The sequence below is a fragment of the Phasianus colchicus genome, chromosome 6, assembly GCF_987193195.1.
Source record: "Phasianus colchicus chromosome 6, bPhaCol1.hap1.1, whole genome shotgun sequence".
Lineage (NCBI taxonomy): Eukaryota > Metazoa > Chordata > Aves > Galliformes > Phasianidae > Phasianus > Phasianus colchicus.
In genome coordinates this window covers 7,591,620-7,606,007 of record NC_143441.1, presented here as the reverse complement: position 1 = coordinate 7,606,007, position 14,388 = coordinate 7,591,620, and the positions used below count along the sequence as shown (strand labels likewise).

Below are 14,388 nucleotides of genomic sequence, written 5' to 3'. Positions count from 1 at the left end.
TCTGCACAGCATGTTCTTGCTGCAGCAGTGCAAAGCAAGTAGCAGAGCAATAAATGCCAATGCTGTAGAATAGAAGAAAAAGAAATCCATCTCTTTTCACAGTCTCCAACCAAAGTTATTTTTAAAAAGTGGGAAGGGGAGAAGGCAGGAGTTTGCTGCTTCATCATTGCACAGAACGTCACGAGGGCATAAGTATTGTTGTGCATGTGTCAATATTGTGAATTTTACAGTTGCCTAGGCAGCTTTTCCAGGCACTTAGCATGCCTTTCTTCCTTGAAGAAGGAAGATTATACGAGGGTCTAAGTGAGCTTCCAGTATCAAAACCGCATTAGTGTCCTGAAGTGTGACTACTTGAGAATGGAAGGACTAGAGGTTTTCTGGAAAGAATGTATTTAATAGGCTGCAGTGACCCCGTCTCAAGTCTATTACTTGGCTACAAAAAATAAATAACTGGTCACAGGACTTTTTTTTTCTGTTTGTCTGTACTTCCTCGGGTACGTTTTTGCTTGTCTCTGCTGATATTGCTACATCTGAGGAAAACCCAAGCAGTTCTGTGTTCCTTTGTCAGCAGAAGATGAGAGTCTTCCCTGGGAGAAGGCTGTGGAGCGTGCAAAGGAACGCATGCTGCCACATGGTTTCTACCAGTGTGCCTTTCCTTCATAGCAGCTTTCAGTAGGAGTGACAGAAATGAATGCACAAACAGCAAGACTAGATTGTATTTAGAGTTACACAATCAAGTGTGCCAATAAATGGTAATCAAGTGAGTTTTGTAATTTGTAATTTGTAATCTGGAGAGAGCTATTGTTGGTAAAAAGAAGAAAGAAAAATATAGCATATTTTGCTGGAGATGCGTTTTGCCAGAAAGTTAGATGTGAATTTTTCTTTTGCAACCATTGCTCTGAGCCGAGGAGCTTGTTTAGAGAGCTCAGGCTGCACAGATACTGGAAAAAAATGAGCAGAATTTTTGTTATCCTTTCCAAAGTTTCCCTTAGAAAAAAACGCAGCATCTATCGTTCTTTAATGCTGATTTATCTCATGCATAACTTAATACAGAAGCATATATTTTGCGGGTATTAGTATTGACATAAATCTGAGGTGATTCATGCCAGCTGAAAAATCTGCTGCCACCGTGTCCTCTGAAGGTTCCTGCAGTGCCTGGCTGACTGCTCTCAGGTATTAACAGATGCCTGGCATGTCGTCAAGACTACTTTTACTCTCAACACTGTTCTGAGCCAACTCTACAGTTTGTTTCTTCCTTTTTCCCGGTTTTATCAGAAGACTTAAATTCTCTAAATGTCTTAATTTGTAGATAGCAAGCTATGTGAACAAATTTGCCTCAGACATCTCTATCTTACAACGGTCACTAGCAATCCTGGAATCGATGGTGCTCAATAGCCATGACCTGTACCAGAAGGTGGCACAGGAGATCACAATTGGGCAGCTAATCCCTCATCTCCAGGGGTGAGTATATTCAAATGCCACTTGATATGCTGTTGTTTTTTTTTTTTTCATTTTTATTCTTCCAAATGAGCACAGCATTTAGAAAAGGATTGATATAAAGACCAGAAATCTCCTGCATAACTTCCACATCTGTTGTAAGTGGCTGAATGGCAAATAGCCAGCTTTCTGGAGTAGCTTGAACGTAGACTTCTAGTATTATTACTTCTACTACTAATTTAGTTTTTCTTAGTGCAAAGCTGCCTGTGTGGTTAGAAATGGGGAGGAAAAGGAGAGCACCTAGTATTGGCTGTGGTTAAATGCTTAGCACCATCAGCATAGGGATGGTATGGTTTTGCCAGTCAGCCTCTGGGAAACGTGTAAGACAAAACCTGGTCAACTTCTGTTGAAGGTACATTTAGAAAGAGACAAGTCTTTTCTTTAACAATAATGCACTGCTATTCAGTGCATGGAAACCACTTCCTTTAGCACTTTATAATGCATTTTAAACTGGTATGCATACCTCCTGGCTGAGGCATTTTCTACTCACCTGGAAAGCTTTTAATATCAACAAGGGTTTCTTCAGAGCCATTTAGAGTTTCTTCTTCCCAACTGTAGCTGGGGCATCTGGGCATCTGGCTGGAGCTCATTGTCTGAGCTCCTGCTGTAATCAGTGGAGGATTAATGGCACTTTGAGGTTGTTACTCATTTCACCTTTCTTGAATGCTGAGCATCATGTTTCTCTTACTAATAATAGAGAGAACCTGAATGACTAATTACCTAACTTTTATATGAGTAACTCGAAGTGCAAACAGTCCCTGAGCTTCTACTAATAGTAATACAACTGGAAAATCAGTTTCTATAGCTTGTGTGTTCGTGCTCATATCTCATGTTTATTATTTTCTCCCAAACAGGACAGACCAAGAAATCCAGACGTATACCATTGCAGTAATAAATGCTCTTTTCCTTAAAGCCCCAGATGACAAGAGGCAGGTCAGTTGTTGGGGTTTATATCCATGTATTTGTAGGAAACACGCTATATTCATACATGTAGTTGTCCCAGTCACTACTGTCACTGGTGAAATAGTATTCATTTTAGTGGATTACCTCTGTCTTGTACCAGTATTAGGAAGGGTTAAGCATTCTTCTGCGATTCTGTAGTTCCCTGTAACCTCACATGAACCATATTGACTGTGGCTGGCTGTAGTATTTATTGTACTGAACTCTTTGCCAGCACAGCTTGTAAACCCAGGCTATTTTTTGGTAAGTCATTTCCCCCTCCAGATTTCTTAATAAGAAATGTGTTCCTTTTGATAATGGGACTATCTCGGCATGTAAGCATTTCATGAATGTCAGTGCACTATTTTAAGTTAACTTTAGGGCCAGAGATCAGAAGCTTCAAAAGGAAATACTTCAAGATTGCTAGCTGATGCTAAACGATTGAATGTGATGTGTTATGAAATAGAGGAGTTTCATCCATGTTTATCAAGTAATTAGCTTGTGTCAAAACAGAGTTAGTCATTTATTTATTTAGTATTTCCATCACCAGGAACCATGATGATAGTTCTTGTGGTGACCAAAACGAGGTCATTGAGAGCTGCTGATAAATCCTCATGAGGATTTGTCTTAGACTTATTTGCACTTTTCAACACTGGAGAATGTTGAAACGAACACTAACACAAAATATAAATGGAAATAGAAACTGTGGAGTAAAAACTTCACTTGTGCAAAACCTTATTCCACAAGAGCATGTGAGAAATGTCTGCAGATTGCCAGAACTTGAACAAGTTCTGTACTAGTCCTGCACCAAAATGATGCAAGGAGGCACCCTCTCTGCTTCCATGCTCGGGGGACTGGTGTGATGTGAGTGACTGTCTTGCAGTTAAGGAAAGGATTTAAATTCACACTGGTATCTGCCTTTTCTTTACTTTTTTTTTTTTTAAACACTTACACGCCCATTTCTGTAATGCAAAAAGCCAAGAGATTCAAAGTTTTTCTTTTTTAATGAGGATTATCTTGTTGCCTTGCTTCCTCTGCCATTGTCAAGGACTAAATCATCTAGAAAAAATATAGGTTACTTAAAAATGAGGAAAGAGAACTTCATATATTAGAAAAGAGATGTGCAGTGAAATGATACTGTGAATGTTTGAAGAGCTTTTTTGCCCCCCCGCTTGTCTGCATTTTCACGGGGACATGTTGCTATGGAAAATGAGGTGGCAAATTCTGTCACATAATTTTTGTTCTCCTCTGTTACTACAGTACTTTTTTTTTTTTTTAAGAAAAGACAGCTCATCAGCTGCTAATAGCCTTGCAGACAAAGGTGGTTTTGCTGTGGTAATAGGCTTTATGAATTCTTGTTGATCCTGTCACAGTTTTTGGTTCAATGGACAAAAATGATATTCTAGTAACAGCATTTTAACTTCCACATATACGAATCAAGTAACACCTTGATTGTCTCCAAAAAGTGAAATAATTTTTCAGTTTTAGTCTTGAATGCAAAATAAATAAATAAAAAAGAACACCCTATCTCATTATTTGCCTGTCCATCTTTTTGCTGGGTATAGATACACATTAACAAAGCCAGTCTGTGCTGTGCAACATGAGTTATATCATGTTCCTGGCACTCCCCCTGCAGTTCAGTTGGGCATTTCCATAGAGGATTGATGCATCTGTATCATTCATTCTTCAGCTGTAATGTGCAATTGAAAGCAGCTTTGCCAGAAAAAAAAAAAAAAGCTTAAAAAACTATAAGCTGAGATTCTCTTGGTTTTGGTCCCTTCTTTCTTCCTCATTATTCCTATGTGAACAAAATTTTGATGTGATGCCAACTGTACCAAATGATAGTGCATTCTAAGAATGTCCTTAAGCAAGTGTCTGCATTGATTTGCTGTGCTGTATTATGTAGGACTGTGATACACTTATAGATCATTGATTAGAAGTATGAGGGTAAGGTTTGTTATTAGCTGTTTTATTCATGTAAGCAAGCAGTACCTAAATAGCAGAGTGCAATACATTACCCACATTAACCAAATTCATACATTGTACATTTTTCAAATAGGAATTTAAAAATACATGCATGGTAATTTCTAAGTGTTAGTTGCATTGATGTATGAAATACATATGTTAGTGTGTGTTCACATCCATGCAGACACATTTCTATATACATGGAAAATGTGAAAGTTAAAAACAGGATACGTGCTTGTTAGGCACGATTCAGGAGACCAGGCTCTCATGCTTTATCAGTGTAAAATACTCTCTCCTGTGCATTTTAGGGTAGTTTGCAGCATGGTCAGCCAAGGCCAGATGCCTAAGAGAGAAAGTCAAAACATCCTGGCTGATAGGGACTTGGCCGTTACTTCTGGAAAAAGAAACTAGTTGGAGGCAAAACAGTGGACCAGTGCCAGCACTGCTACCAACATACAGGGGAGAAGTATTAGTTACTATGAAAAAACAGCATCGAGTTGCAATCTAAAAATTAGAAAATGTGACTTTGAAACAGTCAAAATATTAATATAAATGTGCATGTTTTTTGATGTCTGATTTTAAAGCCCTGCCTGACAGATTGAAAGGTGTTCATGCTATGTTGTTGAGGAATGGGAGTTGTGAGGGGGGAATTGTGCTTGAAGAGATGTGTGGAAAAAGCACTGTTTAACCTACAGAAGTCTCCTCTGAGATCTTACTGGATCACCAAAGTCTTCAGCTTGATGTACCTTTCACTCTGTCCCCTTTTTCACAGCGAAGTAATCTTGAGTTTGTGGCACCAAAATAACTCTTAAAGTTGTAGTTGATAAGCTGCTTCATTTTGCTTACAAGAAACACTGAAGAAACTTAAGACTTGAACCTTATCAATTGGTATGTTGCTATAGGAATAGCACTAAAATACCTGTTTCTGTTTATTTATTTTTTTCTAAATCAGGAAATGGCAAACATTTTGGCACAAAAGCAGCTCCGCTCCATTATCCTAACTGTAAGTATATCATTTTCAACATTGCTTTTCACTAGCAGGGAGAAAAGCTGGATTGAGTTTTTATGTGCATAGGTTTTATCCTCATGTATTTTAATTGCTCTTTGGATTTTGATACATTTGGAATCCTTTAATGTACAAGATGAAGATCTTGTTATTGAGTGGGTACAAAACTGATGATCTGAAATGGTGTTCTTCCAGCCCAATAAATTTTTATTTCTTCATGACAGTACAGTGCAGAAAAAAAAAAATAGTATCTCAGGGATTTTCTTCCCATTGAGAGTGTGAACTTATGTGTGAAGTCTAGGGAATGTCTGAAGGATGTGTAGTAAGTCCTTTGTGTTAAGTTTTTGACCTGATGAAAACTATGCAAGCCGCACAGGGCTTTCCATTGTGCAAAATCAGCCTCTGTGTTTTTTGGTTCTACAGGTGACTCTGTATCTTGATATCAAATTGCACACAATTTGTTGCCACTTGCACAAAGGAAGCAGAATATATGTAGCCCAGAACGAAGTTAATGAATGTAATATAAAAGCCTTACTTAAACTATCTTGGGAAATCATAGGGATTTTGACATCAACCTTAGCATAGATTAGTTCTTGAAGGGAATAAGGTAAACTTCTTCATAAAAAGAGTGAGTTCAGTATCTGTTGTGAGTTAGTGGGCGATAAAGCAAAAGCAAACAGCAACAAATAAACAAACCTTTTCCCTTTCTCACTCACTGTCATTATTTTAGTGATACATGCAAAAGAAACAGCAACAACAAACTCATACACAAAAAAAGACAGGGAATTTGTTTCATAAGGCATGGTTTTGCTTTGCTTGTGATCGTAAGAAATTTGGTAGAAGCATATGGATAATATTCTTAAGTGTTCATTTACTGTCATAAAATGCTACATCAGTAGCTTTTGGCAGATAGCTTTTATTTTTTTCTCTGAAGCTTCAGTGAAATCCAGTTTCAGTTGTTGTACTCATCTCCTACATGACTTTCCTTATGTCTTCCCTACTGTGTTTGGTAACTTGGGTCTGTTTTCCCTGTGGCTGTTTGGTTTTAGACACAACAGAAGGGATTTTTAAATTACCCACCAGTTGGTAACTGCTTTGTGAATGGGGTAATTCTGTATTGTATGCATAGGCTATTGTATGCTAATGCATTTCTAAGCCATCTTCCTCACGTAGATCACATCTGCTAGAGGTGAGATTGCCATATGACGTTAGCTCTGACAGCAGCAGAAGCACTGTTGTGTCACTGTAACTTTGTGTTGGCATCTTAAGTACTTTTCTGCTGAGGGAGCTACTCTCATAAATGTTTTTGAACATGCTCACTTCTATGATAATGCACATCTCTAACGCTCTTGGTAGGGAGTTAACTTTTCTACAGAGTGGCTCCCTACTATTTTTCTTCTTTGTTTTATTTTGTTTTGTTTTCACCACTTCTCACTGGCTCAGTGTAGTGGCTTAAAGGAGGAAGCATCGGTGCATTGTTAGTGTAAAGTCCCATTCCTTAAAATTTCTTATGAAGCCTATATTTCATCTGAATACCTAAACCGGCGGCAGTAGTCTTGGTGTATACATATTCCAGAAAAAAATTAAACCATTACCTATCAACACATACTTGGAAACACCCGAGTCCAACTTATGTGATTTCCTGATACAGTGGCATTCACTGCAGTCTATCTTTCCTTTACAGCATGTTATCAGGGCACAGAGGGCCATCAATAATGAAATGGCACATCAACTTTATGTTCTCCAAGTACTTACGTTTAACCTTCTGGAAGACAGAATGATGACAAAAATGGATCCACAGGATCAGGTAAGTATCTAATATGATCTTATCAGAACAGGAAGAAGTTAACTACTCATTGCTGTGTCTAAATCTCTTTATGGAGGAGAAGACACTGCCAGAAATGCTTGCATAATCTCTTTCAGGATATGACGTTCAGTTGTGTTTTCTGTATGTCAAAAGATGAACTGACTATTGTATTACATGTACAGAAGTATAGCAAAATGGTCAGGCCTTTCTCTTTAGTATGTTGTTTCATGAACTGAATTTGCTTTCATCCTGATTTAAAGCTCTGAAGTGAAACTTTTCATTTTTATATTTGTCAGAACCAATGGAGATGCATAGTCCATAAAAGTACTCCAGTAAGGCAAAAATGGATGTTTAAATCTAACACTCTAGGACTGAACTCAGCTGGTGTTACAAGCAAACACATTTTTGTTGCTGTGAACCTGTGCAGTAGTTGTTCATCTTATTACTCATTGTGTCCACACACCAGCTTTAATGCTATTCATTGTGCAAAATGAGACTTCCCAAAGAGGTTCAAGTGTTGCTATAGAATCAGTGAGAAATAGAGAAGATGAGTTCTGTTGATTTTTCCTTTTTAAGGCCATGTACGAAGGGGAAGCTGTTTTCATTTTTAGGAGGGAGGTGTGTCAAGACTTACTGATGATTTGAAGAAAAGGAGATGAGAGGGAAAGATGAAAACATAAACTTAAATAACATCGTAATTTTGCTCTTCCTGTTTCTTTAGTTTGAGACAGGAAAGTTTGACTCTTAGGAGAATGTAAATGTAGCTACCTAGTGCATATCTCAGTAGAGGAATTGAGATAGCATTGATGGTAGGGTAGTTACGTCTTGAGGCATTTCCAGTTATGTGTAACTGCAGCAAGTCCTTTCTTGCCCATTTCCTTGCCAACAGAAATGGACAGTCACCAAAAAAGTCACGGAGTGTTAAGCCATTTCAATGTAAGTCAGCAAAGTAAGCAAAGCCCAAGTATCAGCTTAATTTGAAATGGTGGTGATCTCTTGGCTTCTGTAGTTTCATGGCTGTGGTTAAAATGAAATGCATAGTTAGTGACCTTGCTAACATGAGTCCGACTTCCAGAAATCAACATTTAAGCATCTCTGCATGTGAGACCTTCCGAAAATAAGAACCACAAAGTGATTCTTGTTGACAGTCTTTGAGAAACAAGTAACAATTTCAGATTAAGGTTTGAGCTGTTTTGAAACAGTCTTTGTGGAACTGATTATTAAAATGAGAGTTATTTGTAACAATCGTTTTTAACACTTGTTTTGACTCAGGCTCAGCGGGATATCATATTTGAACTGCGAAGAATTGCATTTGATGCAGAATTGGAACCTAACAACAGTAGTGGCAGTATTGAGAAACGCAAATCTATGTATACTCGAGACTACAAAAAACTTGGATTTATTGTGAGTATTTTAACCCGGAGTGATCATACATTGGAAATGGCTGAATGCATCTGTTGCAGTACATTCTCTAATCAGTCAAATCTCTTACTTGATCTTCTGGCTGTTGCCAACAGGAGATCAGCATAATTTCTTCGTCTTTTTGCAAATCTTTTTAACCTCAAATGATTGCTTAGCAGAAGTTAGAGTTAAATGGAAGAAATAACCATCTGAGTTTGAAGCACAATTTTGTATATCATACCATATTTAATTTAACTTCATGGAATCTTTGATGAACACGCATTGTCTAATGGATCTGTGGCAGACCTGTTACTGTGCTCTTACTAACAGAGTGTAGTGATGACCACAGTAAATCAAAGGTAGCTCTCTTTTATGGTATTTACTTGTAGGACCTTGTGTTTTGTTTGCTTGAACTCCTTTCATCTGAGGGTAGGGTTATGGTTAGTATGTGATTTTCTTTCTCCATAGATGAAATTGTATGCTTCACATCTTGCATGATTCATTACTTTGCTGTTGGCATGACAAATATACACTGAATATAGTACAGTAGCCACAGATACAGATGGGGTGGTTTTAAGCACTGGTGCAAGCACACTGTGCAGTTTATGTGCTTTGCTCAGTTCTGGCTCAGGCTGGGGCTGAGCCTGGGGCTCAGTATTATCCAGTTTCCTTGTGGTTTTGGGACGAGATTTTCTGGGTTCTTGTAGTTGTTTTCATCACTGATGAGTGAGGAAAAAATGCTTCTGTATCAGTGCTAATGCATCTGTAAGGAGTCTTAAGTAAGTAGAGGGAAGGGAAAGAACTTGGCATTTTAGAGTTGTAAGTATGGTTGTAAAATCAGTGATATGAGGAAGCTTTTGAATCTCAGTGTGGGCTTTTTTTGTCATTGTCAGTCAGTCTGTTCTCACCTCCTGTGTTACAGAAGATCATTGCTATCTCAGCTTCTAAGCAATTCATGTGTGAGATGAACAGAGGACTTTGGGCCCTTAAAGCCTGAAGAAAAATGCAGGCCCTGGTTTATAGATGTATGAGCTGGATGTAGACTTTCTGCCTGTGATGAATAAGAACAAAAATGGGGCCACACAGACCTTATATTATAGGTAATGGAAAATTAACCACTGGCAAAGAAGGAAATGATGACAAAGCTAGATTAGGGATGGGACAAGAGGGAATGATGAGGTGTAGTAACTTCACGGTGGAAGATTATGTACAAACAGAGATTATGGCATATAGAAAAATAAAAGAAGTCAAATTTAAAACAAGTGTTCTCTAATTGTGGCTGATCACTTTTGGATATCTGCTGTGCACTCAAGTTTTATCAGAGGATGAAGATGCACAGCTCCCACTGTCACTGGAATCTCTTCAGCGTCTTGCACCACTAAAAGCCTTATCTTGCCTTGTTGAAGTTGGAGCTGAAAAACTATGTAATAAAGCATCTGATACAAGCTGCACCAAGACTAGCACGCACATTTTCTGAATTCTATTCCTGTTTCCCTCCTGTTTAAAAAGACTAAATATCAATAGGATTGCAGGCCAGCACTTGTTCTTCCAATGCTTTTGTTTGTCCCACGGGGTATCTGTTGATTCTGCAGAGCTGAAGTCATCATTAACAACAGTGCATTTGAACTGATACCAGTTTGAAGGAGACACTTGCTGTGAACCAAAATGTGTTACTGCCTTGTCTGAGTTTGCAGGAGCTCTTGCTGTGTCTGTGCAGCAGGGACTTTTCTTCATTATTCTCATTTGGGCTGTTCATTAGGAAGCCTACAGAGATCAGCTGTATTCAAGGGTTACAGCAGCAATGTTTGCTGTGCAACTCTGATAGCCATCCAATGGGGAATGGGGGTCAAACTCTGTGAGAGAATGGGAGCTGAAATACAAGCAGGTAAGAAAACATGGAAGGAAAAAAAAAAGGAAAGCGTAACGTGAGATAAGAAATATGGGAATGTGAGCTTTTCAGGGCACCATGACAAGGATCCCAAGGGAGGGAGACAACAGAATGATGAAGTATAGAACCTTAACTGTAAATTGTGAGGGTGGTTACTCTGCTCTTGTACAGAAATTTTACTTTGAGCAGAGAGTACAGGTTACATGTTATATATAACATTTCCCAGAGCTGAAAAGGAATTGAACTTTCACGACTGGGGAAGAAGGGCCTGTTGTGGAGTTCAGGCTATGAATCTGACAACATCATACACAGGATATGCCTGACTAGTCTTTAGTTAGCTTGGCTTCCTTCCCTTTCTCCTTTTAACTCTGTTGCTAAAGTGTCTTTTGAAAATGTAGGTAGGATACATTAGCAAATGGAACTATTCTGTGAATACCAGGGAGTTTCTTTCCCCCTTGTTGTAGCTGTTTAACCCAAGAAGAAAACCAATGAATTGAGTGGCTGCCTTTAAATGCTGTCTTCATTTGTTCCACTGGTAGTGGTGATCAAAATAATTTCTTGAACTGATCAAACGTTCTTCCTGAGTGAGAGAGCAAAACCATGGTCTAGCCATTTGGCTGTTCTTGGACTGCTTGTTCTCTTTCTGCATGGGAAATGCAGGAATTCTATTTATTTTTCTCAGCCACATCAAAAAGTTTTGCCACATTGCAAATGTATTGTCAACAAAAGAGAAAGTCCAGGTTTAGTTTCAGAAGTTCTCAGTGCCATTTGTAAAACTACATTCTTAGAAACCTATATTCAGTTAAAGAAACCACAGGACCATTCCAGATGGTTGTGATGACTTGTGTGAAGTTTATTATGGACAGAGATTTTCAAAAGAGACATTCTTGAGGAGATTTACTAAAACACTGACGAATACAAGAGAAGATGACTCGACTAGGAGATGGAAGCTGCTCTCCATCCTATGAAACTATTTTTCTGAGGCAAGAGCAAATTAAATAGCCTGAATTTCATTTAATTTTGTTTTGGTTTTCTTTTCAATCTTAAAATCTCTTTTGCCAGGGGATTCCCAATCAGTATTTATGTATGGCAGTTCTTATATTAAAGTAGAGGTTTGTAGACTTGCTGATAATAACATAATTTTATGTTATTTCAGAGATATCTGAAAGACGTCTCAGAAAGAAGTTGTAGTGAATGCTTTTAAATTTAGAGGCAGATCTGACCAAATTCAAAACAGTGTAAGAAGTTTAAAAAAAAACAAACTGTTCAAGTATTTTTTTTTTCCAAGCTTGCATTGTGTAGAGCTTTTTTGTTTTTCTTTTTGTTTGTTTGTTTAGACTTTGGTAGCATATACATTGTTTGCATGCATGCAGAATGGAAAATGATTTCTTAATTGTGCCATTTGCTGTGCTGGAATTTATCGGTGTAGAAAAATATAATGAGTACAGGAGATAGGAAGCCAGTCTGACAAAAAGATGATAATTAAAAGGGAAGTTTAGAATGGTCAGAAGTTCTTATAAAGACAGACATGAGCTTAACGTACAAAAAACTAGTGATGGTGCCATAAGACTGAACATATGCTGATGAATTCACCTGATGAAGCAAATGAGGGACACATCAACAAAAGAATCACCTGTCCTGCACAAATGAAGTGACCTTTTGAATCAGAGCATTAGGAATGAAATATTATTCAGTGGTACAAAGTGTAAAGGTGTTAATTTAGGACTAGTGCCAATAATTCCTTTGACAAGCAGGTATCTATTGGAAAAGGCAAAGATGAGAGATTGTGCACCATAGTTACTAAAAAAAGTCAAATGTTAGCCTAGAATATATCTGGAAGTATAATTGAAAAGCAGATGAATTCCTAAGGCCATTTAATATGTTCTAGAGAATTCATCCAAAAGACTATTATTTTAATTACCTATGTAGTGGTTTGTGTGCAGATTGAATTTAGGATGAGTGCAGAGGGCAAATGAGACTTGTGACATGATTAGAGACATGTCTTAGAAGAAGTGACTTAAAAAGACTGGCTTGTTAAACTTACCAGGCTGAAGGCTCTGCAGCTATCACATTCATAAATACTGAGATAAAAGAAGTCATAGGTAAATTAAAATGCAGCGATGGGCAAGCAATTCAAGAGTTTGCTTTTTTTGATTGGATTGATAGGGACAAATTTCATTACTATAGAGGTTGATCCTTTATGAAAAAGAATTATACGTTATGTTTGACAGTGGTGGATTCAGGAAACAGAAGACATTCTCAACTAAAAAATACTGTCTTTCAACATAGTCGCTACCATTAGCTATGTTTTTTTGCTAGTGATGAACAAGAGCCTGTATCTGTGCTCATAAGCATCTGCGGCCAGCAGGGACAGAGAGATGATTTATCTCTCTCTGCTCTGCCCTTGTGAGGCCCCATCTGCAGTGCTGTGTCCAGGTCTGGAGCCCCCAATACAAGAAAGACAAGGAGCTGTTGGAAAGGGTCCAGAGGAGAGCCACAAAGATGATCAGAGGGCTGGAGCATCTCCCCTGAGAAGACAGGCTGAGGGAGCTGGGCTTGTTCAGCCTGGAGAAGGCTGTGGGGTGACCTCATTGCAGCCTTCTAGAACCTAAAGGGAGCCTACTAACAGGAGGGAAGTCAACTGAAAGAGTAGGTAATAGCAGGGCAAGAGGAAATGGTTTGAAGTTGAGGGAGGGAAGATTTAGGTTGGATGTCAGGGGGAAATTCATTACAGAGAGAGTGGTGAAGTGCTGGAACAGCTGCCCAGAGAGGTTGTGTATGCCTCATCCCTGGAGGTGTTCAAGGCCAGGTTGGATGGGCCTCGGCCTGGCCTAATATTAGATATGGAGGTTGGTGGCCCTGCCAGTGGCAGGGGGGCTGGGAGATTCATGAGGTCCCTTCCAACCCAAGCCATTCTGTGATTCTATGATCTGCACCAGTGGGGGTGATCCACTGACACTGAAATGCTACCCACTGTCTTACTGTGCTCATGTCCACTGTTTGGTCTCCATAAATGTTCAGCAAGCATCCTTAATTGTCAATGGGTGCTTTCTCCATGGAGAAATTCAGTGACTCACCTTTGCTTCATATGCACTCTATGTCAGATGCCACTTTATCAGTCTGCCCCTCTGCTGCCATCGGTCACACAGCAACAAAACGTAATGGGATACTGGTGGGAAGGTTCAACCTCTACTGCCATACCACCAACATCTGCCTCTGACATTGACAGCCAACATAATAAAACAGGAAGCATTGCTGTTATAGTTAATGTATATAAGCAAAAACAATTCTTTTAATTGTAAATATTTTTTCTTAAAAAAAGAGGGCAACTAAAACATAAAATCAGTGGGATACGTGACCTTGTTTTTGTGACACTACCACATCACCCTGGTTTGATAGGAGTGGCAGCTGTTCTCTTCCAAGGTGTTCATCAGAGTTTTTTGGAGAAATTTTACTCTTCCTGTACTTTATTGCTGAAAACAAAGGTGCATGGTATCAAACAGTGGTGACATGAATAAAATGTGACTGTGAAGGGTGGGGTATTTCTCTCTGGTCAGATGAGGCTTATAAAGGTCTGGAAGAGAGACAGGATCAGATATTTGAGGTGAGTATCTAGCTGCAACTCTACACGTTCCATATAAAAATTTGCAGATAATATATTTATGTGAACTGAGAATGGAGTTGCAAATATAGCAAAAAAATATTTGATTTTTTTTTGCCGTCTTGAAATATATTCTCAAATTCCTATATCAAAACACAGCAAGGCTGCATGTTTTTCACTGTTCACAGGACTGTGTTTAGCCACTGTATCTAACTGCACACCATTATTTCCCATAATTGAGTCAGCACTACCCCGTGTCCTCCCTGTTTCCTGATGTCAGTCCA

At 38.7% G+C, this 14,388-nt stretch overlaps 1 protein-coding gene across 11 annotated transcripts in view; it reads left to right on the top strand.

Moving 5' to 3' along the window:
• Positions 1–14,388, top strand: part of ELMO1 (engulfment and cell motility 1) — a 295,982-nt gene that overhangs the window by 103,522 nt on the left and 178,072 nt on the right. For all 11 annotated transcript variants that reach the window (XM_090142301.1, XM_090142300.1, XM_031590444.2 and 8 more), the window contains 5 exons: positions 1,310–1,461; positions 2,352–2,430; positions 5,354–5,404; positions 7,092–7,214; positions 8,487–8,618. In XM_090142301.1, the coding sequence (XP_089998427.1) occupies positions 1,310–1,461; positions 2,352–2,430; positions 5,354–5,404; positions 7,092–7,214; positions 8,487–8,618 (537 nt within the window). The remainder of the gene's footprint in view (positions 1–1,309; positions 1,462–2,351; positions 2,431–5,353; positions 5,405–7,091; positions 7,215–8,486; positions 8,619–14,388) is intronic.